The 27533-nt window shown below is 43.5% G+C and overlaps 1 protein-coding gene across 1 annotated transcript; it reads left to right on the forward strand.

Annotated features, from left to right (window-relative positions):
• On the forward strand, positions 1 to 27533 carry ARIH1 (ariadne RBR E3 ubiquitin protein ligase 1). Its single transcript, XM_087941503.1, has 14 exons — positions 1 to 806; positions 9305 to 9372; positions 11558 to 11702; positions 13208 to 13300; positions 14051 to 14106; positions 15369 to 15435; positions 18114 to 18220; positions 18488 to 18530; positions 19285 to 19356; positions 21159 to 21289; positions 21984 to 22041; positions 22939 to 23199; positions 25251 to 25363; positions 26584 to 27533. Exons 1-14 carry the CDS (start codon positions 387 to 389, stop codon positions 26666 to 26668), a joined length of 1719 nt encoding a protein of 572 aa, XP_087797629.1. The 5' UTR covers positions 1 to 386; the 3' UTR covers positions 26669 to 27533.

The following is a 27533-nucleotide window of genomic DNA, read 5'->3' on the forward strand; positions in this document are numbered from 1 at the left end:
TGGCGTGCGTCGAGGTGACGGAGCGGGCCGGACGCGTCCCTTTGTTGGCTCAGCGGCGCCTGTGAGGAGCGGCGGCGGCGGCGGCGGCGGCGACGGGCGGGCGGGCTGTGGCGATCGGTCCGCCGAAAGGAAAAGGAGGCGGTGCAAGGCCGAAGAAGCCTTCGGATCCCCGGTCGGGTGGTGGTGGTGGTGGTGGGGAGGCGGGAGGAAGGGAGGCGCCGCCCCGCTCGCGGGCCCGTCTCGCCGCCTCGCGTGCTCCGGCTCTCCTCCCCCCCCTCCCCCGCCCCGTCCGCGCGCGCGCGCGCGCCCTCCCTCCCTCCCTCCCTCCCTTCCCTTCCCTCGCTCGCCCTCCCGCCGCCTCCGCCGCCACCGCTGCCGCCGCCGCCATGGACTCGGACGAAGGCTACAACTATGAGTTCGACGAGGACGAGGAGTGCAGCGAGGACAGCGGCGCCGAGGAGGAGGACGACGACGAGCCCGACGACGACGACGACGACGAGCCCGACGACAACCTCGACCTGGGCGAAGTGGAGCTGGTCGAGCCCGGGCTGGGCGTGGGCGGCGAGCGCGACGGGCTGCTGTGCGGCGAGACGGGCGGCCTGGGGCCCGGTGGCGGCGGCGGAGGCCTGGGCGGCAGCGGGCTAGGCGGGCCGGGCTCTGGAGGCGGCGGTGGAGGAGGAGGAGGCGGCGGCGGCGGCGGCCTGGGCCACGAGCAGGAGGAGGATTACCGCTACGAGGTGCTGACGGCCGAGCAGATCCTGCAGCACATGGTGGAGTGCATCCGAGAGGTCAACGAGGTCATCCAGGTGCGCGTGCCCGCCGCGCGCCGCCGATGGAAGAGAGGGAGAGAGAAGGAAGGGGGGGCCGCGCGGGCTGGAGCAGAAGACAGCAGGCCCGGCGGGAGGGAAAGGCTGGGGGGGAGGAGGAGGAGGGGGCGCCGCCGCGAGAAGCGGCCGGAGCGGACATCGCCAGCCACGCCTTCCAGGGGCGCTGCTGCTGGGGCTGGAGCCAGGACCCCCCCCTTCCTCTTCCACCCCCACCCCGCAGGAAAGGGCGAGTGGATCCTTTCCCCGGCATTGCCAGGCCGAGTTCAGCCCCCCCACCCTCCGCTCCACTGGCTGGAAAGATCTCCGGCCTTGCAGCCCCAGCCTGGGAAGAGAGAGGGTGCTCTAGAGACGGCCAGAAAAGGGTTAAAATGCCCCCCCACTTTGTGGTCACTGTGGTGCCCTCCTTCTAGGGGCGGGGGGGTAAATTGGGGTCCTTAGCAGAGAGAAAGGATAACTACCCTCCCCCCAGTTGCTTTGTGGTCAGTAAGCCCCCCTCTTCAAAAGGATGAATCTGGGTTCTTAGCAGAGAAGAAAGGATAACCACCCCCACCCCCCTTTGATTTTTGGGTTCTGCCCTCTCCCTTCAGAGGGGTGAATCTGGGTGACCACAAAGCAACTGGGGAAAGGGGGGGGGAGCGTGGTTATCCTTTCTGTTAAGAAGGGCCCGATTAATCCTTCTGAACCATGGTTTGTGGGCACTAAGTTGCCCCCCCCCTTTATAGGGGTGAATTGGGGTCCTTAGAGAAGAAAGGATAGTAAGTAAGAGAGTAGATGGGTTGCACAAGAAATGCATGAAGGTAAAGAGCTTAACTGGAGGGGTTTCGGTGGCATCTTTCGGCGCATGCCAGGTAAGCAACGACTGGTCGCCCCCGCCAACCCAAACGGGAAAATGGCAAAGGCAGAGTCATCGCCCTCCTATTGGTGTCACCCAGAGGGGGCCCAGGCTTTGTAGTTTCAGCACCGAGGATCTTACTTTATATTCTTGGAAGGGTTTGTGTGGTAGGGAGGCTCAGCCACCCCAGTCCTGCGGTCGAGTTGATACTGGCATGGATCCTTTTGGGTGACCCTGGGCAGCTGCTCAGGATGGCAACATGACAAGAAGGGCAGGGCCCAGGAATGTGTACCTATGCCTTGGCATTTTTTGTTCCGCAGGACTGTGTGCACAGTTGTTGAAAGGGATTAGCTCAGGTTGGGTACAAGTTAAGTCCAATATGGAGTGGCGTTTCCGTTGCTACCAAAAATATTCTAGAAATGTGATAAGAGAGAGGGTGTTTCTTATTTCCTGGAACTTTTCAACAACCCCTTATTGTGGGCAAGTGTATTTTGCATAGGATTGGCTGTCTGTTGAGATTGTATAGCTTCCTGCTGATGTCATTGATACAAAAGGGGGACTTAAGTATTTTAGCATTTATAAATACTATTTCACGTTAGGGTTATAGTTACAATTACACGGTTATAGTTCACATATCGAAACTTCACATTGCTGGCTCTGAAAACAAGGTTAGGAAAATCCCAGATTAAAGGCTTGAGTTATTCATAATCTGGGCATTTTATACCTTCCAGCTGAAACTGGCATCCAAAGTTGCACTGGGTATAAACAATAAAATGGTTTTAGCACAGGTGTGTAATTGCATTTCCTGTTGCTAAGTAAGCAAAGGTGTTAATTCTGTCTAGGAAGAGTTTGCTCTAAAGATCAGTCTTGCTCCTGCGATGGTCAGGTTGACTTGTAGGGAACAACCCTTCAAGACAATTCAAATTAAACGAACGCGGTCAGGAGGTAGACTAATTGCTAAGTTTTAAGCTGTGGAAAACTTTTGCCTCTAATTTGCATTGAGCTAATGATAATTGCCGAGTGCTAATGACGGATAGGCTTGGTTAGAATTGATTTCCTGGTTTTGTTTGAAAACTCCTGGTTTTAGCATAATGACTATTTTGAGACAGAGGTGCCTATAGAAACACGCACACATTTTTATCAATATTTTCAGAAGGTAATCAGGAAACTGAGGTTAGAATAGGATGGGGAGCTGCTGGGAATAAGTGTCCACATCTTCCAAGGATGACAATGTCCTGTGAGGAAGAGGAATGGTAATCTGTAATCCTGTCGTGCCATAAATATGTCCAATTCTGGTGAGTGACCTATGCTCAGTGGATGAGAAAGATGTATTTCTGCTTCCAAGAGCTATTCAGATTCTCAAGATTACCTGAGTAGCAAGAGGCCCCTGGTCTTCTCTTGAGTGAGCATTCAGACAGCCCACAAGAGGCTTCTGTCCTTTCCTATGTAAATATTGCATGGTTTATCTGTAACATTGCATACCTAAGACCTTGTTGAGGTGCTGTTGACATGGCTTGCAATAAAAACCCCTTTCTATCCCAAGTTTCTTTAGGGTTGGCTTGATGGGCCCAGACATTGGCGTTCATGTCCCTGAAACTCTGCAAATATACACATACCTATTTTTTTTCAAACTTCCAAGGGTCATTCATGATGTGTTAAGGCGAGAATGACAGAGGTGGTGAACTTTAGTCTGTATTTTAAAGAACTCCCCTACGATATGAGTTCTTCCTTGTCCCCCTTCTGTGGTTAGCACTGACCGCAGTCTTATGCTTACCTGGAGATTTGCTCTGACTTTGGGTAGGTGGAAAACACCTGAACTAATGAGAACTCACAAACAAGGTGACGTTAATTCTCTGAAGACTTGCTAAGGGAAAGGGAAGAACAGTTTGACCTGGATGCCAAGAACTGAGTGGTAGTTAAAGCTGGGTGAGTAATCCTGGGTGTGGATGGACCATATTCCTTCCGCTTTCCAGTTCTAATTGAACAGGCCCAAATCCAGAGCTTATCTTGCCCTAATCTTCGATTACAGAGGCAAGTTAAAGATTGACAGTGAAGGATGTCTTTGTGTCTGGCAGGTCCAAGGTCAGATTTAAGAAGGCCTTATTAAGACAACTTGGTTAACGGTCTTATCTTAGAATGACTGGGTCTTTATATGAATGAGTCGCTCAACGTTTGACCCTTGCTGCTGCTTGCTGGGTAGTCAAATTTTGTTCACAAAATAAACATTGGTTTGTCTCTTCGTTTCTCTTTTTGTTTAATTTTGGGATCGAGAGAGGAGGAGTGAGTTGCCCCTCTAGTCAAATGACCACTTCATGGTGGTGTTTAGGTATCCCAGTCCTTAAATGGTACATGCTATTGAGAAGGATTCAAATATTGCCTGGAAACCCTGCAAAATTAATAGCGTCAGGTGATTTGTATCTCTTTATATGTGAATGTGCATGCATTCCTTTTAGATAGCTGGTATTTAATGTCTTCCAGAATACTTAACACAAGGATGCTATGTCAAGTCTCTGTGTTTTGGCCCTTCTTAAATGTAAAGTGGCCAGATTCCTTTTTGTATTCAAAAACATGTTTTAACATTTTGGAAACATGAAACCTCTTAACATTTCGTTTGCCTTATTTCTTTTTTTAAGGCTGTGGAGAAGAAGAAGAAAATTGAATATGAAATGTGTTATGTCTAGTATGTATGGCCTGGGGTCCGATTCAAACCATTGCTACGTTCTTGGTTTGTGTAGTAAGCTCCAAGCTGCTCCACTGCACATAAGTAACTCTGTTGCTTACCAAAGGGATTGTACTCTCAGCCCTAAACTGCAAAGCTGAAAAACATCAGTCTCGACCAGAGAGTTTGGTTGTGGTCCAAAACCCTCAATGGGAGACTATTCCATCCAGTTGTGAACTAATTCATACTGATGATGTCTAGATGTGCCAATCTACTGTATCTATTAGATTGTATCCAATTGTACTACTCAAAGGTCTCACAGAAACTTCTTAGCAGTTTTTGGAATTCTGATTTTTAACCAAATTTGTTACTCTGCCCCCGTTATCCCAAATGGGAAAGGATTGATGTTAAAAAAAAAAAAAAGGTTATGACTTCATTATTGCTGTGATATCCTCAGAAATCGACAATCCTGACATTTAGGTTGAATATTTGGAAGGGTTTTCCTGGTGGTGCAAATTGCAACACTAAAGTTTGTACGAATTGCAACACTGTCGCCATCTTTGTGTTAACCTACAATCAACCTGTTTACTTTTTTATACAGCCCTCTCTCTCTTTTTTTTTTTTACACAGTGGATTGAAGGTAGACTCATATTTCTCTCTGATAGCATTGGCTGTGAGAATGATTAATTTATACTTTGTAGTGAATAGGAAAGCAATACGTTGATGCTGGAGAATGGAGGTTCGGGCTTAAACTGTAGGTTTCTCATTAAGCGATGATGATGATGTGACTGGTGGACTTTGAGCCAGCCAGCCTTTCACACAGTTTTCAGATTAAAGTGAGCCTTGGGGAGAGGAAGCAATGTTAGAACGACGCAGAAATATGCAGCTAAGTTTGGGAATACGCTATCCCTGCAAATGTCTGTTGGAGATTCTCAGCCATCCAAGTCATGGTGGTCCCAGAGGTGCTTTTTCAAGCGGCATTTGGAGTGTCTGGTTTTTCTTTGAAGAGGTTTCGCTACTCATCCAAGAAGCCTCTTCAACTCTGACTGGATGGTGAGGAAAGTCAAAGCTGAAGAAGCTTCTTGGATGAGGAGCAAAACCTCTTCAAAGAAAAACCAGAAACTCCAAATGCCGCTTGAAAAAAACCCACCTTTGGAATTCTCCCTGCAGTTAGCAATTTGCCATCCTCGTGTTCCCGGTTGCACAAACGTACCTAATATTATACACATGTGACATTTCAGTGACATGGCAAATTCTGTATTTTATCTCATTTAGATTATGCTATATTCTAAATTATTTCTTAGTGTCTATGGCTGTAAAATAGAACCTGAACTAATTATGACAGCCATCCCAGAAATTAATACTATTAGTGAAGCAATCGCTTGTAAGGTTGAAACGGCCTTACAGATCCTGGATATATTTTTAACTTTGGAAGGGCTGCCTGCAGGGGTTGGACAGCTGTTTTTTTTTTTAATCACTCGCAGTCTTAGAGCAACAGAGTAGATAGATTATCATGCCAGCACAGATCTAACTAGAAAAGAAATGTTATATAACATGTTGCCTTAGAATAAGATGACTGAACTTGGATGTTTTTTTTAGGCTGCAAATATTTTCTAAATAGGTAAGGCTTTTGATTAACGACTAGAGTTTACAGTTCTTTTAGCTGTATTTTGAGAAGGCCTGTGATATTTATCCTGAATTCTGTTGAGATTTTTGTAAAAAAATGCTTCGGTTGCTAACATCAAATTAACTCTTTTCAACGTCCAATTTTATCTTTCATGTAACCTTGACACAGGATTGTTTGGTCCATTCATTGTTTTGAGAAGTAAAAAACAAAATTCCCAAAGAAGTCATTGGCAAAACATTCCTGTATTATTTATATGTCCATGTGTTCACCAGAGCTGATTTTATAGATGTATTTGTCTTACATATCCTAAAAATAGGCTTGAATTATATTTAAATTAGTCTGTATTCTATTCCCATTTCTCTTGCATTCTTTGGTGTTCAAATATAATGGTATTCCTACCCATAGTATAGATGTTATATTAATACATTTAATGACTTTTACATACTTAATCTCTGAATAAAGTTGAAAATTGCAGAGGTCAAAACCTTCCAAGATGGGAAGGCTTTTCATTATTGCCTGAACAACAAATCCTTGGAAGATACTTTTTTTTTTCTGAATAAAGAGCAATAATCCTATAACTAATCAAATACATTCAAACAAAATCCTTCCTCAACCTGATAGGATATGTAATTCAATGTAAGAAAGTGACTTATATTGTTCATCTGCCTGGCTCAGCCTTATTTGCTTGGATTCCATTTCTAGGGCTTCAGACAGGAGTCTTTGCCAGCTCTTTTTTGCAAATGCGGTTGAACCTGGGATTTTCTCCATGTGAACCACATATAGCAGAGCCATAGTTCCATTTTCAAGGAACATCTGTGAATGTAGATTTAAAAAAAAAAAAGTCCTGAAGTCTTGAAAGACAAAATTCACTTTTTCTTCAGAACTGCTAATAGATTTCCTTGGTGGAGATCATTTAACTTGGTCGATCGTGAGTTTTTCTAAGCCATTTTTGCTCATTTTTCCTCCTTTTGTTCCTGGCTGTAATAATAATTCTGGCTTTAATGAACAGGCCAAAGAGGTAAACATTAGCACTAAAATAATACAGACAAGGACCTGACCCTTCCCCCCCCTTTTTTGCATACAGCATATGAGGCAGAATTGGGAGAAAATACATGGAAATACTGCCAGATAATGTCTGCGTGGGATTGACAGCCAGATAAAATTTCCTTTCCGAGCAGTCTCACCAGTAAATAAATAGGTTGTGGTGTTCTACATTTGGTAGCAATGGTATTGCCTGGGTGGAGAATAGAACTTCTAGTAGTACTCTGGTATATTCCATTCCAATTTCTTTCACATCTTCGTTTATTCAGTGACAGCAACTCCTCCAAATGCTGTATAGTTATGCTTTTTTTTTTTTAAATGACTAAGTTTAATGTGACAGTAATCTCCTTTGTCAAATACATGTCCTCGACTTAATGACCATAGTAGAGCCCCAAACTTCTGTTGCTAAGCGAGACATTTGTTAACTGAGTTTTGCCCCATTTTTTCTTACCACGAATGTTAAGTGAATCACTGCAGTTGTTAAGCTAGTATCATGGTTGTTAAGTGATTCTGCCTTTCTCGCTGATCACACAACCCCGGGACACTGCAACCGTCATAAATACGAGTCGGTTGCCAAGTGTCTGATTTTTAATCATGTCACTTTGGGGGAATGCTGCCGTGGTCATAACTGTGAAAAACGGACATGACACTTTTTCCAGTGCAGTTGTAACTTGGAACGGTCTTGGAACTAAATGAATTGTTGTAAATCGAGGACTACTTGTGCTCAAACTGTAAACGCTATTTAATGTAAAATAAAGCCAAATGACAAGACCAAAGGCACACTGCTTATCTTTCAACCCTTTAAATCTTGGGGCTCCTTCACAAGTCATGATAGGGTGGAATCTCCCAAGAATTCTGGTTTTCTGGTGCATCCTTCTTTGATCCGTTTGGTTTCTTCTGCCAGAGTTTTACCATGGTTGGTAGGTAAACTAGACAAAAGCAGATCTCTTGGGTTAGTTCTGCACCTCCCTCTTCCAGGAGGAACGAAGTGGGAGCTACCTTTTTGCATGCACGAGCTTTCTTCTCTTGCATTAAGCCAAAACTCCCAGATATTTTGTTTATTATGAGATGTGAATGCTCCTGGTATTTGTCAGCTGGGCTTAGGTATTTGTTGTGCCAGTAAGTCCAGTTGCACAATGAAACATTAAACTGACATTTAATAGCTAAGAGGATTATACTTGTATGCCTTACCTGCCTTTCTATTTGTGGAAATCTGTACTAGTAATCCTGTTCAGTTTCATTGGTATCTGTGGGGTATGTAAATAGCATGGAACATTCAAAATAAAATCTGGATTTTTATTTTTTTTTTTAAAAAGGCTAGTGGACTCTTGGGTTAGCCTGTTGGAGCCTGGTCTTAACATTGCCTGAATGTGTGAAAAAAAGAAAATGAATGAAAGCCAAACACTCTAGATCTAGTTTATTTAGTGGGTGGGTGAGTCCCCATTTTTTACAGGGTCCACGTTCTCTCTGGTTTACCCATAAAAGAGATTATTTGCAGCTCAGGGTTGAAAAGATGCTCTCTGAGATGGGTGGTGTTTCTTGCAGACGGTGTCATTACTAGCCCTGATAACGTTACCTAGTTCGGATAATGAAGCACCTACGGGGAAGCAACCAGGCTACCCCACAATCCTCCTCTTCCACAGACCCTACTTCTCACCCTAGTTTGGGAAATGAAACATCTGCAAGACAACAGCCCAGAGCAGCATGGACCCCACAATAATCCTCCTCCTTCACCCTTCTGACATTGATGATATTACCTAGTTGGGTCATGAAACTCCTGCAAGAAAACAACCAAACTCAGAGACCACCAAGAATCCCATAGCAGTTCTCCTCCTCTATTCTGTAGATCCCACTCCCTTCTAACATTGCTGATGTTACCTACTTGGGTCATGAAACATCTGCAAAAAACCAACCAAGTTCAGAGAGCACTGTGGATCCCACAATCCTCTCCCCCCTTCTAACACTGATGACGTTACCTAGTTGGGTCATGAAACATTTGCAAGAAAACGACCTCACAGACCCCCAAAGACTCCCCCAATCTCTAGTGTGTTTTATGGGAACTGGGGAACTCTATGGGACATGTTCCATGGTGAGAGGTGTCATAAGAAAATTTGAGGTTACACAGTTTTAGATTGCACTCACTATTGACCAGTGCTAACCATGCAACTGGTTTCAACTTGGATTTGCCTTTGAAATAACTACCCCGGTTATATCAAATATACTTGGGAGTTTGGGGGTGGGGAGGAATGAAGTTTTGGGAGAAACGGCATAGCTGCTGCTCCCATTCCTTAAAATGATTTTCCTTCTTCCTCTTCTAGAATCCGGCCACCATCACCAGAATACTCCTCAGTCATTTCAACTGGGATAAAGAAAAGCTGATGGAGAGGTAAGTGAGGTGGTTTCTTCGTGTGTATATGAGATGAACTCTAGTTTTGTCTCGGTTAGGGATCCCCAAACTTGGCAACTTTGAAGACCCGTGGATTTCAACTCCCGGAATTTACTAAACCAGCAGCCTGGCTGGCAGAGGAATTATGGGAATTGAAGTCCACAGATCTTAACAAGTTGCCAAGTTTGGAGTCCTCTGGTCTTAGTGAACGGGGTGACTGAGTGAGCAGAAAAGGCAAGGGTTTGGCTAGGAGGAGCTTGTTCTCAAAAGATTATAGGTCAGGGGTTTATTTATTTTCTCCCTTAGAAGGCAGCCATCATGAGTCAAGATAGCTTCACAATAAATATTGCAACATATGCAATATTGGTTAGAAATTTATTCCTAAAATCGATTCTTTATCCTGCAACAGTGAGGCAATGATGCAAGGGATTAATAATATAGCTAAAGAAACTCAAGCAGAAAAACAAAATAACTTTGATAATTGCTTGGTCTTCCTCCTGGGTAGTCAGAATAGCGAGAACTCAACTATTGTTGATTCCTATATTCTTTCAACAAATAAAAGTAGAAAATGGGCCATGTTTGTGAGCCAAGCCCATCACGCCTTGACATTTGAGGCAACTTAGAAATCAAAGAAGCCTATTGAGGTCCCTTGGGAGGAGAGGAGGAAAAATGTCTTTACTTGGGCCAGTTATTGGAAAATTACATGGTTTGGACTTTTGCAAAATTCCTTACACAATTCATAATTTCAGCCTGGGTGGTATAATTCCATATCTCTCACAAGATACTTAAAAACCACGTGGTGCCATTATGCTATTATCCTTAGCAAAGATGCTAACAGTTAAGAGTTTGTTACGGAATAAAGTTAAGATATTTGAAACATGAGATAAAAGGGAATTGTTTGTTTAATTGGCATAGAGACATAAGCTTCAGTGCTTAGCTGCCTTAGTATTAGAACTACTTAGTAAAATTTATGTCAGAGATATAATGTGGTTTTGGCCTTATCTGTTGGGTGGACCAAAATATGGTTGCTTAGTTAACAGACTGGTGAAATGCACCCTAGGTGAGTGTGACAAAGAAATCCAAACTTGGAAGTGCTCCTAAAATGGCTTTACGAGTGAAACGCTTAACTAGCAACTATAGTCATGAGCCTTTCTTATCAGTAGACTTAATTGATTGGCTTTATCTAATTGTAATCAATCATACTGGCATTTTCCACAACCTTCCCTAGAAATTTTGGAGTTGCACCAAGCTTTGAGAGGATGGCCTGTTCATCATCTCTTGAAATATTAGGGCTTTGAATACTTTTCATGTGGGAGAGTTTATCTACAAGCATTATTCTGTCGAAGCAACGGTATTCACTTTCAGTTTTTGTTTTACAATTTCAAATCACTTTTTAAGACAACACGAGAGGCTAAATGCATCCAGTTTGACATTCTTTTCAGAAGCGTAACTTGAGATGTTGGTATATTTCTTTGGAGAGAAGGAAAACGTTGTGTTATCTGTACCAGTTCTAATTTAATGTTTAATTGCTGAAGGCAACGTTATACACCCGGGGCCGCATCCGTATGGCTGAATATTTTTGAATGTGTTTATTGATCGGCAGCGGGTCATCGAATTGATGTTGAGTCTTTGTGATGACCTTGAAGTTGACTCTTTGTGATCATGTTTCTCCAGGATGCTCTCTTCCTGACCCTTCAGGTCTCCCAACAATTTTTCCCCACTGACATTGATTGTATCAAGAGTTGCGTTTGGCGAGATGGAAGGAGTCTCTTTAGTTGCAGCTTGTATTTATTTGCAAATTTAATGTGATTGTATATGTGACTCTGTGTGTGGGGGAGGGCGGGGGGAGAGAGGAGACACACCCATTAGATGCTTGCTTACACAGCAACAGGGATCTGTGCCCTGAAATGACTCCAAATTTGAAGCAGGGTGAGCCACTACTTTCCACAGTGCATTTTGCGGTTTTAAAAACAGAAACAAGAGCAATAGTTTTGTGGATTTAGAGACCCAAGACCATCTGCCTCTTTTAGCTAACAGATGAATTAAAACACAGAAGGTTTGGGCCAGTATAGGCCCCAGAGCTGGAATTATTTTCAAGGATTTTTCTTTTTTTTAAAAAGACGGATTTTTCAGAGTTTTTTTTAAAAAAATTATTATTTATTAAGCTTCATTCTTCTTTGGGTAGGTACTTTGACGGCAACCTAGAGAAGCTGTTTGCGGAATGTCATGTCATTAATCCTAGTAAAAAGTCTCGAACACGTCAGATGAACACCAGATCATCTGCGCAGGACATGCCGTGTCAGATCTGCTATCTCAACTATCCGAATTCGGTGAGTGCCTTCCAAATTGTGCAATCTATAACTTGAATGAAAAAGAAAGAGAGAGAGAGAGAGAGAGAAGAAAGAAAGAAAAAGAAAGAAAGAAAGAAAGAAAGAAAGAAAGAAAGAAAGAAAGAAAGAAAGAAAGAAAATAAATGCTGGTTTTAGATGATTTTGAAAAGCATTCAGGAAGGTTTCTGTAATCCTCTGTGTAAGGCCTAGCTAGCTGTTGATTAGTCTGACATTATCTTTGTTCTTTAACTATTTGTGCTATTTGCAGGCGTGCTTATAGATAAAAGCTAAGACCTAAAATAGTACAAATACACCAATAAATGCCAGATAAATACCTATTGGTAATATCTTGAGGATATGTTAACAGAGATATTCAATCTCCTTCTTCTGCAGTAGAAGAGAGATAATTACATACCAATGATTCCGGTTCCTTTCCCCCTTGTTAAACATCTCCTAATTTCATTTCCCTTTCCTGTCTCTCTCCTTATCATAACTGTCTTGTGATCAGATTTCTGCTTCTTAAAAGATCTTTGAATATGCTCCACCTACAGCAAGTAGATCTCACATAAGATGGTTGAAATTCGTAATCATTGAAATGGTTGCAGAGCTTCTGGAGTAGCAGAATCGGAAAGTGCTATACTGGTTTTACATTTAAAGTGGGAGAATTGTAAAAATTCTGGATCGGTGCCTCCCAAAGTTACATATTTTGATCACCAAAATATTTAAAGGGATCTTTCTGGATCAGGTCAAGGTTCCTCCGTATAGGTTGTCCTCACCTAATGACTGGTCACTTTATGACTGTTCTAAGTTACAACGGCCACGGAACGGGTGCTTTATAGCCTAGGAAATGACTGCCTTATTTGCTTAATGACCACTGTGAGAAAAAAAATGCCGAAAATTATTTCCAGTTATTTGTGCGTGCCTCAACTTATGACTGCAATAACTTACAGCTGTAATTCTGGGCACTCAATTACATCTGTAAGTTGACGACAAGCTATCCCTGTACCCTCAAAATATTGGGGGTGCTTGATTGCCCAGTAGTCTTGTAGGCAGATGCTGGAGATCCGGGGTCTTCAAACTGGGCAACTTTAAGACTTGTGGACTTCAACTCCCAGAATTCAGGACCCTGGTTGTAGATGAAGATAAAGGCAGTGCCTAGGATACAAAGCAGGGGTTATAGCTCCAACATCTGGACATCTCCAGCAGCACCACCAGTTGTAAACGGGAGATTTTGGGGAATACGCCAGCTTGTTCCTTAGCCATCTTAATGGCATCGTTTGAATACAAAAACCACAGGAAGCGCGGCAGCATGATTTGGATAGCGGGATCAGAAATCCCACGCGTATTCCATGGCACTTTGGTCGGCGGCTTCTGGGATGACTGTTCGTGGCAGCCCATGAATTCACTGGTGGTGCTGTTGTTATTCTGAACCCGTGAAAGATGGCACCGTGGGCAGTTTCACAGCTGTGACAATGAGTAAAGCTAATGACGATTTGTCTTTACAGTATTTCACTGGCTTGGAGTGTGGACATAAGTTTTGCATGCAGTGCTGGAGTGAATATTTAACTACCAAAATTATGGAGGAGGGCATGGGACAGGTAAAATTCTCCCATCTTGTGTTTATATGGAAATGACGGTTTTTAAAGAGGGGGCTGCATCATGCTCCCGCTGTTCCTTTCATGAGCCCCCTACCCCTCGTCCCAAATTGGGAAGCAGCTGAGAATTTGCTGAAATGCGCCAGCAGTAGAAACTGAGAAGCTTGAGAGAAGTTGGGTGGGGCCTTGCTGGCATGGGCCTTTCCTTTCAAGACAGGGAAGCATGGAACCAAAGCCATCTCAGATAGCTTGGCCCTCTGGAAGTTGGGAGGAGGAAAGCTAGTTTGGACAAGTGGTTAAATGTCTAACTTTGAAAGAAAGCACCTTTGGGGCTAATGGTGAAGGCACCAGCCTCGAAACCAGGAGACCGTGAGTTCTAGTCCTGCCATAGGTGTGAAAGCCAGCTGAGTGACTCTGGGCCAATCGCCAGTAGTTTGTGAGTTCTAGTTCTGCCTTAGGCGTGAAAGCCAACTTGGTGACCAGGGGAGGAGGGTGAGTTCTAGTTTCACCTTAAGTACAAAAGTCACTTCGTTGACTTTGGCCCAGTCTCTCTCTCCACCCAACTCCCTTCACAGGGTTGCTGTGGGAAAAACAGAAAGAATATAAGTGAAATAAATAGGCACTGGTCTGGAATTGAGACCCCCTCCCACTTCTCTAGAGGGTTTTTTTGAGAGACATCAATACCTAAACTAATCAGACACGTTCTTCTCTCTCTTCTTTTTCTTCCCGCCGCCTCTCGGATGTCCTTGCTAGACAATCTCATGCCCGGCTCACGGCTGTGATATCTTGGTTGATGACAATACAGTTATGTAAGTATTGCGCTTGACGCAATTTCAGTATAACCTTTACTTTTTTCTGAGGCTTTTACTCCCGTTGCTCGGCCCCTCCTCCTACGGACGGATGAGTCAACCGCCTTGTTAAACAGGCCCAGGACTCTTGTCCTGTGTTGCCCCCTTCCTTGCCACCGTCGTTCAGCGAATCACCGCAGCGGCTGCTTGCCAGGAGGCCGCCAGAGGGGAGCCACATGACCCCAGGACGCTGCAACCATCATAAATAGGAGTCAGTTGCCAAGCCCCTCAGTTTTGATCATGTGACTATGGGGGGGAATGCTGCAATGGTCTTAAGTGTGAAAAACATAAGTCATTCTTTTTTTTTTCCAGTGCCGTTGTAACTTAGAACGGTCACCGTTAGAATTCAAGGACTACCTGTACTTTTGCTAGAGGGTCATAACGGGGAAGGGAGCAGGATGGAAGCAGATAAAGACCTCGGAAATGGCTTTGATCGAGGTTGTTAAGCATGGTTTCTCTTGAGTCGCCCCAAAATTGGGACCGGACGTCTCATCGTTCTTTCCCCACCTTTGAAGCAAAGCAGAGCGACTCCGGAGCCCAAATTAGGTCATCTAATAATAAATCCAGTTCATGATCTCATAGCCTTGTTTGACATGGCTGGGCTCTTGCATAACCCCTTTCCAGGAATAAAATGTCGGGTTCGAATTAATCCGTTTGGCCCCTTTGAGGTGGCTGTCGTAATCCTGCCCAAGTGACTTCAGAGATGTTTTCTCAACCGTCTGGTCTAGCATTTGCACGTTAAACAAATGTGTTGAGTGGGGAGGAAAGAGAGATTACATGGCTGCAGGGGAGTTTGGTGTCCCCATGTGTGACTCGTATACAAGCAATTGAGCCATTCCTTGTTTCCTGATTTGTAAGTCTGAAATAGCCCAGTGAATTTAACCCTGTGAATTTAAACGGCCTTGGGCAAACCCATTCCTTGTTGGCCTGGCATTTGACTGAGTCGTTGCTGGCGTCTCTCAGGGAAGGGGCTTTCCGCAGTCAGGGTGCCGCTTTCAGAAGGCCCCGCTTTCCTGTAAAGATTTAATTTGATTTTATTTCTTTTGCTGCGGTAGAACAAAAACAATGCCCGGGGGGGAAGAGCCACTCTTTCAAATATTGGGTCTTTATTGCTAAGGGAGACTCTTTGCTTTCTCGGAAAACACATTCCTTGGTAAGAAGGCTGGACTCCTAAGGGAACAAGGTTTTCTGAATGGAATATTATCTTTCTCTTTTCTTTGTAGGCGCCTGATCACAGATTCAAAAGTTAAATTAAAGTACCAGCATTTAATAACTAATAGTTTTGTAGAGGTGAGTGTTCCGCTTAAAAATATGCGCTAACGTGACTGGTTTACGGGAATTTCTTCCATTTATTTATGGAACCCTTGATATGTTAGAAGCTGTTTAAATACGTGGGGTGTGGTTGATTGGTCAGTGGTGTTTGCTTTTTGGTTCCCTTCTCAGCATTTGATGGCCAAATGCTTATGGATGCAAGTGTGTTTAGCGCTGGCTCTAATGAGACAGCATTTTAAAAGCTAACAATATAGCTTTGGCTCAAAATCTAAAATCCCCGTCCCTGTGAAGGTCACGGTTTCGCAGAAGTATTTTAGCCACTTGGTTTGGTTGGCTTCCCATTTCATAATAAACGCAAAAGGACTGTCAATGAATTAAATTCATCATTAGATCTGGATAGATATATAAATTTTTTTGTCATTGTACTCAGAAACCTGAGAACAACGAAATAAGGAGCTCTTCCACAGCATACAACTGAACAACGCCAAAAGACATATACAAATAACAATGTAAAACAAATTAAAACAAATAACAGTTAAAAACTGTACAACCAGGATATATATATATATGTTAAGGCCACCAGATTCATAACTCTGCATTTAACCTGATCACAGCACTTGGGTAAAAGCTATGTTTAAATCTACTTGTCCTGGCTTTCAGCGCTCTATATGGTCTTCCTGATGGTAGGATCTCAAACAACGAGTGTCCTGGATGCGAAGGGTCTCTCAAGATCTTTTGTATCTTCCTTCGACATCCCATTTTATACAAATCCTCCAGTGAGGGAAGAGGACATCCGCTGATCTTTTGCGCCCTTTTAATCACTCTTTGGAGTGCCCTTTTCTCCGGAGGGTGGCTAATAAGGACTGCTAAAACGAGGTTGCTTCAAAACTCTAGGAGGTGTGCAAGAGACCATGCAGTCTTTAGGCCTTAATTGTCAGAAAAGTGTGCATGTAACCATGCACTTGTGAAATGTCAGTGATGTTAATCAGCTACGGCTGAATCTCGACAGCCCACGGCGAACAGCAGCCTTCAATACAGGCTTTGTGAATGTTTGGTCTGTTGGGTGTTGCTGGACCCACAGCCTCAACGGGGTCATTGAACAAAAAAAGACAGGCAGGAATGGGCCAGCCCTGGATAAGCAGTCTTCCAGTATTTGAGGGGCCGCCAGAAAGAGGAGGTGGGTCAAGTTATTTTCCAAAGCACCGGAAGGCAAGACAAGAAGCAATGGATGGAAACTAACCAAGGAGAGAAACAATCTAGAATTCAGGAGAAATTTCCTAACGGTGAGGACAAGTAGCCAGTGGAACAGCTTGCTTTCAGAACCTGTGGGTGCTTCATCCCTGGGGGGCTTTTAAGAAGAAGAGGCTGGATAGCCACCAGTCTGAAATGATATAGGGTCTCCTGTTTGAGCAAGGGGGTGGACTAGGAGACCTCCAGCTCTATTCTAATTGCATGATTATAGCAATTCTTCTCCAACCCAACTTGCTTGCAGTTCTGGATTTGTTTATTTAAATCTTAAATAGGAAAACGTGAAGAAAGCTGGGAGTTTTTTGGAGGAACCTCTAGGTCTCCCTCCCACACTCCCCTCTTTGGAAGAACTGTATAGGAATAGATGTAAGAGGAAGATATTTAATATATTGAATGACTCCTCTCATCCGGGACATCAGCTCTTTGAACTATTACCGTCGAGAAGGAGATTCAGGGTTTTAAGAACAAGGACGACTAGATTTAAGAACAGTTTTTATCCAAGTGCAGTTTTGAGTTTGAATGCAGGGTCATAAGATTTTCGTGGAATTTAATGGCTGAGAGTAATGGGGTATCTACATTTTTAAATTGTATAGAGATTATTGTATGGTTTGTTGTGTTTAGTTTTATTTTTCTTTCAATGGTGTTGTCCAGTTTTACTTGTGGAAGAGCACCTCATTTCGTTGCACCCGCTTGCGAGTGTAATGACAAATAATTTTTTTATGTCTTTTATGTCTTTATATTCCCCACCCATCCCACCCACCCCCCACTGTGCATGCATTCGTTCTGGCTTCCAGTTTGTCCCAGCAAAGAGCACACGGATAAACAGGTGGAAGTTGGAATGCCTCTGGAGAAATTGAAATGATGAGTTCAATCTTTCTAAATCGGGCGCCATCCAAATGTAACCATTCCAGAATTTTAAGACTCGTCTGTGGAAAACCTCAACCATCCAGGTCCGTGGTTGGTCCAAAGGTGCTTTTCCAGAAGGCAAACTGGACACTCTTGGTGTTTTCTTCCCTACCACCTTGAAAACGGTTTGCTTTTCATCCAAGAGATTCCTTTAGTTCCCGAAGAACTGAAAAAAGCTACTTGGATGAAAAGTGAAACGTTTTCAAAGAAAGGGAAGAAAAAAAAAAAACCCCGAGAAAGTCCAGTTGGCCTTTTGGAAAGGCACCATTGGAGCAAGTTATGGCTCGCTTCTAACTAAAGCGGTGGAATTATCTTGAAGAGAAAATAACAGCAGGCTCGTCTCCGCTGAGAGGAAGCTTCGGATAAAGGATTTCTGGCACGAGAAGGGAATGGGGTGGACTCTTTTAACAAGCCATCTTTCAGTGCAATCTGTTCTTGCCTTCCCTGCAATAAAAACCTCCATTGAAAGCAGTGAGGCTGTGCAGTTTTTTTTCCCCTTGGCTTTCCTTCCTGCTAACAACGGGCACGTTTGTTTCTTGCAGTGCAATCGACTGTTAAAATGGTGTCCCGCTCCAGATTGCCACCATGTTGTCAAAGTACAATATCCGGATGCTAAGCCTGTTCGCTGTAAATGTGGCCGGCAGTTTTGGTAAGCAGGTTGGATGATAGAACTACCAAGGTTAGATTTTGGGACCTTGGCGTGATGGGGGAAATCCGCCTTGGCTTCCTCTGATAGCCAAGCCGAGTGAACACGGGCTGCTGAATATTTTTTTGGGGGGACAGGCAGATGTTTGCTGACTGCTGGTCATAAATTAAGCTTTTGGGTTGTATAGCAAAGCTCTGTGTCTTAAACATTCCCCTGTTGAAAATATTGCTTAACTGGAAAACTAAAAGATATTTTAAACGTTTGTTGCAGTTTTAACTGTGGTGAGAACTGGCATGATCCTGTTAAATGCAAGGTGAGCTTTCCAAGCTTTCTGGTTTGCATCTTACCTGTGGCAGTATAGAAGAGTAATAGCTTCATGGGGGATCAGCATAGCAGCAGCAATACATAACCAAGGGCCTTAGGATCACCTGGAAATTACAGCTTTTGAAGAATAGGCCGAGGGGCTTTGCCTAAAACCCTCCCACTTCAGGTCACACACACACACCCACTTCATAGTAATGTATGGCCCATCCTAGGAATTCCATTCCATTCCAAGGAAGTTGGAATGAAGCATTCAAAATCAGGGTGAGCAAACACACAGGGCTCTGCTTAGAAAGCATTCCATATAAACGGAAGAAATGTGCAATCAACTCCCCATGGTGAGATTTGAAATGAACTCCTAGCTATTTCCTACTGCTTTTGTGGGCATCCTGAGAAAGAGGCTTTGGACCTGAACTGGCTTGAATAAGTAAATAAAACAGTTTTACAATTATTTCTCAAGGTGACAGGAGTCTATATATATTCAACTAGTTGTTTCATTCACAAGATGAGGAATTTTAAATTTTATGACAGCTGTAAATTTTACGTTCATTGTTTTATTTTAAATCCTGCTATGTCCATTCTTGCCGCCTTCCTCTTGCTTTTAGATGATCATGTAGAGAACTTGAATGGCTCACCCCATATTTCTGCAGGCAGTCCCTTATATCTGATAAACTCTTAATTTAACAATCCTGCAATGATGCCATTAGAACAATTGTGATTTTTTTTTCCCCCGCTCTCCCGAACAGTGGTTAAAGAAATGGATTAAGAAGTGTGATGATGACAGTGAAACTTCGAATTGGATTGCAGCAAACACAAAGGTTTGGTGGTTTGTTTCTCTGGCTTGACACCCTCACAATAACAGAGTCTCTTTTCTCCCTTACAAGAACGTTCTGTGAAGTCCGGTAATTCCATTTGCATATAGTGAGTGATAATTTTTGCCTGTAAACAATAGCTCTTTGGTTTCTTCTCTTTCCAACTCAAATAACTGAAGAGCCAAAAAAAAAGTACCAGTATCTATTACGCCTGGTTTTGGGGAGCGGGGGGGTTGTTATTTTTTTTTGAATTGCTGCAAAATCGGGTGTTATTGTCTAACTGAGGAGAACTAACACATTTGCAATTATTAAAGGCAACGCAGATCTGAAATGTGTCAGTTTTTGCCACTTCTGCAAACGCAGGAAGGTGATCTTGTGCTCTAAGTCTGGCTATTGATTTATTGCCGTATTGATCTTCAGTGCCTTTCCCAGGGTTCAGGCAAATTTTTACCGAATCCTTTTGTGCAAACTGCAAAACTTGACCTGATTGCTTCTACACAGCCCTTTTTAATCTCAGATTTCCGGAAATGGGTCCCAACTCAAAATGGGTGGCCCGTTTCACCCTTTTTAGGCAACAAGCTTTTCAACAAATTCTGTACAGTCTTTCGTTGTCGGTGGTGGAGAAGAGGAACTAGTTAAGGTGTGTGGGGAAAAAAAAACAACCCATGGAAATGGAGAAAGTAGACGAGTTTTGCTCTTCCCAATACTGAGGTTGGGGCCCTCTGATAACACCTGATTCAAACCATTGTTTTTCACAGCCCATAACCTCTGGACTTTATGACCTCAAGGTGGGGCGATGGCCCCTAATGTGGATAGCTTTGAGGAGGGATTTGGATAAATTCAGGAAGGATAGATAGATGGGAGAATTTAGATAGATTGGAGATGAGTTTGTTTTCTTCTCATGAGCATCCTGGCAGCATTTCGTTAGCCAGAAACCGAAATGATGGACTGTGTTGGTCTTTGCCTTGATAGACAGGTGCTAAGTATCTTCCCCACTCTTCTCCCAGAGCTTGTCAATGCGTTCAGAATTTATTTAACGTTTATAAGCCAGTGTTTCTCATCCTGGATCATTTGAAGTTATGTTTGGCTCCAGCTCCCAGAATTCCCCAGGGCCAGCATGGAAGTCCACACATCTTAAAATGCCCCAGAATGAGAAACACCGTTATAAGGTCTAGAGAGGGCTTGTACCACATGAAGGGTTTTCTGTAAAAGTTGACCTGGAAACAGTGGAATTCTTATTGGTTGCGTTCTCATTACACAAGGCCAACTTTTTATGCTGCTTAAGGCAGTTTGATAGCTAAATCTGCAATCCAAAGAGTCTTTTGATTGCATTCATCCTGCACTGACTATCTCTCTTAAGTGATGTGTCAACTAAAAAAATACTTCTTTGGTCTTTTTTTTTTTTGCCAGCAGAAAGGGAGTGGGGGAAAGCAGTGCATTCCCTAAATGCTTCAGATAATTGCTAGGCAGCCGAAGCTGTTGGTGCGCAAGATTATTACTGGAGAGCACGATTGATGACTCTTGGCTATGGATGTGTCCCATTGGAAAATATACATCCAGGGGGTGGGGGGAAGACCAGGGTCAAGGGGGAAATGAATGATGTATTTTAGTATCTGCTGCACCCAAGTAACGCTGACATGGTCACTCCTAATAAATGAGTTTTTTTAAACTCTGAGAGATGCGGCTAGAGACTTATGATTTGAATGTGGGGCAGGGGTGGATTTGTCGGAGCCCTGACATGATGTTTTAAATAGGAAGAATAATGCCTTGCTGGTTTTGGATCTCACCACCCTTCCTGTTGCCCGCAGGAGTGTCCCAAATGCCACGTGACTATCGAAAAAGATGGCGGCTGCAACCACATGGTCTGTCGGAACCAGAACTGTAAAGCAGAGTTTTGCTGGGTGTGTCTCGGCCCCTGGGAGCCGCATGGATCTGCCTGGTATGTTTAAATAAATGCTTATGGGGGTTTGGGAACAGTTGGATGGTTGGGAATGTTTTGTTTTTTTCTGTAGGAGGAATGAGCCAGATAATTGCTGCATATGGATGAATGTTTTTTTCTTTAACTCTTACATTACTTGTGGTGAGACATGAGGATCTTCAGAGAAGCCTTAAGTCTGCTTTGTCTCAACCTTTTTTACCCATTTTAAGCTGTGTGGATTTCAAACTCCCAGAATTCCCCAGCCAGCATGTTGCAAGAAGTTGTGGAGGGAATCATTCAACATCAGTTTGAGCAAACATACGGTTCTTCGCGTAGAAAACATTTCGTATGAGCTGAAGAAATATTGTGTGATCGACTCATCATGGTGTGATTGGAAATTCACTTCTATTTCCCGCCGGGTTTTTTGGCATCCTGAGAAGGATGCTTTGGACCTGAAGTGGTTCCCCTTGCCGGCTGGGGAATTCTGGGAATTGAAGTCCACTTGTCTTAAAAGCTGTACAGGTTGAGAAACATTTCTCTAGTCGGCTGTTAGGCCCTGAAGGCTAGCAAAGACACCACAAGATATTTCGTCCTGCTTACAAAAAGTGAATGAATGAATGAATGAAAAACGAACGAATGAATCCAGAACTTGGCCTGATAGATACGAATGGGAGGGATGATTTTAGAAATCTACACACTCACAAACCTCTTTCAGGTACAACTGCAACCGCTACAACGAGGATGATGCCAAGGCAGCAAGAGATGCCCAGGAGGTGAGTTCATCCCTCTTGGCAGCCCAGGAAGCTGTTGACCGCTTGCTAGTCTCCCTCTGAGGGAGAATGTGGAGTAGGGTTGGCTTCCAGCCTTAAACGCACAACAAGTGGCCGATTGATTGATTTATTGCTTCCTTGATGTCAGAGTTCTTGGCTAATTTGTACCACGGGGACATTGAAGGTGCTCAATGTCTTTCCTTGATGCAGTTCTCCTTGAGATGTTTTGCTGTGGATAGACAGGTGCGCTGGATGTCGCCGCTCTTTATGCGGTTTCTTTTATTACCTGGCATTCTGGCTGCACACCATTGCTTCTACCTGGAGGGCCTTCCTTTCGTATACCTTCACGGGGGGAAAAAAAAAAGTAATCTGTTAGATCTTTAGTACTGCGGGAAAGTCTGTTCTTCCCATTTGTAGAGATCTTTTAATCGCGAAGCCCCTTTTTTTTCTAGACCCGGAGCTTTCCGCTACGATTTGGGATGACTCGGGGATCCGCCCTTTCTCTTCCCTCATCCTCTTGAGAGTTCAAACCATTTTTAGTTCAGCCACCCATAAATAAATACGTCCGTACCTAAATAAAATGTGGCCACCAAGCCAGCTCGAAAGTCTTTTTTCCAGTCTCTTGTGACCTTATGAAATTGGAGCCCCTTCCAAGTTATTTCAGTCAATTTGGGGGTTTGTGCTGGCAGGGGACGTTGTGTCAGGTGGTCTCCCGGGGTATCCGATTCAGAGCTTCACCTGGAGAACTTGCTGAACGAGGCCAAGGTTGTCCCTCTCCCTTCTTCCCCTAGGGTGGGGTGGGGGGGTTCCTCCTTTCCCCCCACCCCCGGGGGATCCCCTTAGGGATTCATCCGCTTTAATTCTCGCTTTTCCCTTTCGCTAATGGGGAATCCAATGCAGCGCTCCCGAGCCGCCCTGCAGAGGTACCTCTTCTACTGCAACCGCTACATGAACCACATGCAGAGCCTGCGCTTTGAGCACAAACTCTACGCCCAAGTCAAGCAGAAGATGGAGGAGATGCAACAGCACAACATGTCCTGGATCGAAGTCCAGTTCCTGAAGAAAGCGGTCGACGTCCTCTGCCAGTGCCGTGCCACGCTCATGTACACCTACGTCTTTGCCTTCTACCTCAAAAAGAATAACCAATCCATTATCTTTGAGGTAAGTCCTCGTTTCGCCCACCTCGGAAAGAGGGAAGGAGGGAAGTCACACCTTGAGTCGGTTGGGATCGAACTGCTGGCTGTGGGCAGAAAAAGTCTGCCAGAAAACAACCAGAAAACAGCCAGGCTCAGAGAGCACCAAGGACCCCTCGTTTCAATCCTAAGCTGCATATATTCTCCTTTGTAGGTCAAGCAGGCAACTCTGTACAGGTAACCATCGACTTAACAGCCATTCATTTGCTGATGGTTTGGAATAGAATAGAATTAGAAATAGAAATAGAAATAGAAATAGAAATAGAAATAGAATAGAATAGAATAGAATAGAATAGAATAGAATAGAATAGAATAGAATAGAATAGAATTAGGATAGAATAGAATAGAATTAGAACAGAACAGAAAAAAATAGAATAGAATAGAATTAGGATAGAAAGGATAGGATAGGATAGAATTCTTCATTGGCTAGGTGTGATTGGACACAAGGAATTTGTCTTGGTGCAAATGCTCTCAGTGCACATAAAAGAAAAGATACATTCGTGAAGAGTCAAGAATCATCAGGTGTAACACTTACTGATAGTCATAGGGTACAATAAGCAATCAAATCATACTAGCAAACAGTCCATATAAATCGTAAGGATACAAGTGACAAAGTTACAATCATACAGTTACAAGTGAGAGAAGATAACTGATAAGGAGTGATGAGAAGATTAATGGTAATAGTAATCAGACTTAGTAAATAGTTGAACAGTGTTGAGGGAATTATTTGTTTAGCAGAGTGATGGCTTTCGGGGAAAAACTGTTCTTGTGTCTAGTTATTCTGGTGTGCAGGTCTCTATAGTGTCGTTTTGAGGGTAGGAGTTGAAGCAGTTTATGTCCGGGATGTGAGGGGATATTTTCACAGCCCTCTTTTTGACTTGTGCAGTATACAGGTCCTCCATGGAAGGCAGGTTGGTAGCCATTGTTTTTTCTGCAGTCCTAATTATCCTCTGAAGTCTGTGTCCTGTTGGGTTGCAGAACCAAACCAGACCGTTATAGAGGTGCAGATGATAAGACTCAATAATTCCTCTGTCGAACTGGATCAGCAGCTCCTTGGGCAGTTTGAGCTTTCTGAGTTGGCGCAGAAAGAACATTCTTTGTTGTGCTTTTTTGAGGGTGTTTTTGATGTTAGGTATCCATTTTAGGTCTTGTAGTGTGATAGAGCCTAGAAATTTGAAGTTACAATGGCACTGGTTATAAGTCAAGGACTTTCTTTAAATAGACCAAACTTTCTGAATGTCATCAGGGGTGGGAGTACCAATTGGATTCCTGGGGGAGAGGGCGTTTCTTCTACATAAAAGGCACCTGGACAGAGCTGGCCTAGTCCTGATATTAATATTGTTAGTCCTGATGTTAATATTGTCTAGTCAAACAGACTCTCAGGGTGCCTGATTTTACTAGACAGAAAGAAAGTAGGTGGTTCCTCAAATAACCAACCTTTTATTTTCCACACTGTGTTAACATAGTTGAGTGATGCGGTGGCCTAGAGGTAGAGCTCTTGTCTCACAATCCGGAGGCTGTGAGTTCGATCCTAGGTAGAGGCAGATATTTCTCTTTCTGGATACAATGAAACTGTATCTGCCGGAACTCCGCATTGGTGACAGGAAGGGCACCCAGCCATTAAACGCTCTGCTAGCTCCATTCATACTCCACCCCGCAAGGGATTATGGGGTGATTAGAAGAAGAAGAAGAAGATTGTGTTAACATGGTTCTGTGTTTAGTTCATCAGAATGTTAACATAGTTCTGTTTTTAGTTCATCAGAGTCCCAAGTATCTCAATCAATTGGTGATTTAGGAAGGCAGATGTTTCCTGATTTTTCTAAAGAAAGTCCATAGGAGAGAAATACCTTAAGCTTTGAAGAGGTTCCAAAACTGATCTAATTCCTGCCTGCTAATAAAAATACTAAACTATACTAAGATTTTTTAAAAAGAAATTGCTATTCTGATGTTTTTTGTGTTTTTAAGGGGGTTACTTAAAAATGTTACTTGAAGTTATATCAGAGTGTTTTGCATTTTTAGAATAATCAAGCTGATTTGGAAAATGCTACCGAGGTCCTTTCTGGGTATCTGGAACGAGATATATCTCAAGATTCACTGCAGGATATAAAGCAGAAAGTGCAAGATAAATACAGGTACCCCTTTGCTCCAGGCAATACGGCTCAAAATATTTATCGTTGATCTTGAATTAAGCTGTAGAAGGGTTGAACGGGCAGGAAACGTATTCCTTCTGCGGCCACTTTTGATTCCAGCAAATGTCCAAGACCATTGAAATGAAAGAAAACCCCAAATGTGCAATAAAGGAATTAAATTAACAATTAAAACTTTTCAGCGAAAAAAGTGCGTTTTCTTCCTCTTATTGCAGAGGTCTCCAAACTTGGCAACTTTTAAGATGTGCAGACTTCCAACTCCCAGAATTCTCCAGCCAGCATTTAAAGATGATAGCTGGCTGGAAAATTCTGGGAGTTGAAGTCCACAAGTCTTTAAAAAGTGGCCAAATTTAGAGAACCCAGCACCAGAGCAAAACATGGCTGGCCCGGGGATTATGGGGGTTGAAGTCCACATATCTTAAAAGTGGCCAAATTTAGAGGACCCAGCACCAGAGCAAAACATGGCTGGCTGGCGGGTTCTGGGAGTTGAAGTCCACATATCTTAAAAGTGGCCAATTTAGGGAACCCAGCACCAGAGCAAAACATGGCTGGCTCTGGGATTCTGGGGTTGAAGTCCACATATCTTAAAAGTGGCCAAATTTAGGGGACCCAGCACCAGAGCAAAACATGGCTGGCTGGCGGGTTCTGGGGTTGAAGTCCACATATCTTAAAAGTGGCCAAATTTAGGAACCCAGCACCAGAGCAAAACATGGCTGGCTCTGGGATTCTGGGGTTGAAGTCCACATATCTTAAAAGTGGCCAAATTTAGGGAACCCAGCACCAGAGCAAAACATGGCTGGCTCTGGGATTCTGGGGGTTGAAGTCCACATATCTTAAAAGTGGCCAAATTTAGGGAACCCAGCACCAGAGCAAAACATGGCTGGCTCTGGGATTCTGGGGGTTGAAGTCCACATATCTTAAAAGTGGCCAAATTTAGGGGACCCAGCACCTGAGCAAAACATGGCTGGCTCTGGGATTCTGGGGGTTGAAGTCCACACATCTTAGAAGCAGCCATGGTTGAGATACACCGTTTTAACTGCACAGGGAAAAGAATTATTTGCATGTGACTGGCCAGACCATGTACCCAGTTCCTCAACTCCACCCCAAGGCAAAACCTTGTGGCTTATAAATGTATTTTTGCCCGGGAAATGTTGGTTTGGCCTTGGCATCTAAAGGCGCTCGCCTCCCTTTTTTTCCCCTTGCAGATACTGCGAGAGTCGGCGAAGGGTGTTATTGCAACATGTGCATGAAGGCTATGAAAAGGACCTGTGGGAATATATCGAGGACTGAAACTTGGCCTGCATAAAACGAACTCTGAAAAAAGAAAAAAAAAATCTTTTCCCATCTAGAGTGCTCATACCATTAAAACAAAACCCACATAGACACACACACACACACACACACACACACAGAGAAACACACACACAAAAGGGCCACCACGCCTATTACACCGCTGGTCTGTAGTACCGGAATTCTGTTTTGTTTTGTTTTTCTTTCCTCTTTTTGTTAACGGAAAAAGGATTTTAAGTAAATTATATTGTAATAAAAAAAAGGTAGATAAACCCATTGTACAACAGTATTCTAGGTGGCCAGTAAGTACGACAAGACGCACTAAAAAAACAAAAACAAAAACAGCCCTCCGATTTTTAACTCGTAGCTTCCTTTCCCCGAGCTGACTTTTATTTTTGGTTCTCTCCTCTGCATACGACCGATGAAATTTAAAACAGTCCCTTGAACGCCGCTGTTCATGTCCGACCAGCCGTTTTGATGTACTTTGGTATGAGATCCCGCCCTCTCCCCTCCTGCCCTGTCCCCTCCCCTCCGTAACAAATACACACCAGTTCATGGGTGGTGAATGTTGTTTGGCTTATTGTAAAGATGATTTTTTGGGGGTGGGGGGGGGGGAGGGCGGGGAGGGGAGTGGGGGGGGGGAGGAGAAGGGGCACCAAATAAGGAAAAATAAAAAAACACTTTGTATATGACTTTTAAAAAAAAAAAACGAAAACAAAAAACAAAAGAGGACAACACAGTATTTTTCAAAATTGTAAATAGCGCATATGCATGGATAAAAAAAAAAAAAAAGGAGCAAGCGTGGCACGTGTTTGCATAATGTTTAATTACAAAAAAAAAATATTTATTCTTTAAAAACCTTCAA

Source organism: Pseudonaja textilis, chromosome 13, assembly GCF_049901715.1.
Source record: "Pseudonaja textilis isolate UNSWEBS1 chromosome 13, rPseTex1.2, whole genome shotgun sequence".
Taxonomy (NCBI): Eukaryota; Metazoa; Chordata; class Lepidosauria; order Squamata; family Elapidae; genus Pseudonaja; species Pseudonaja textilis.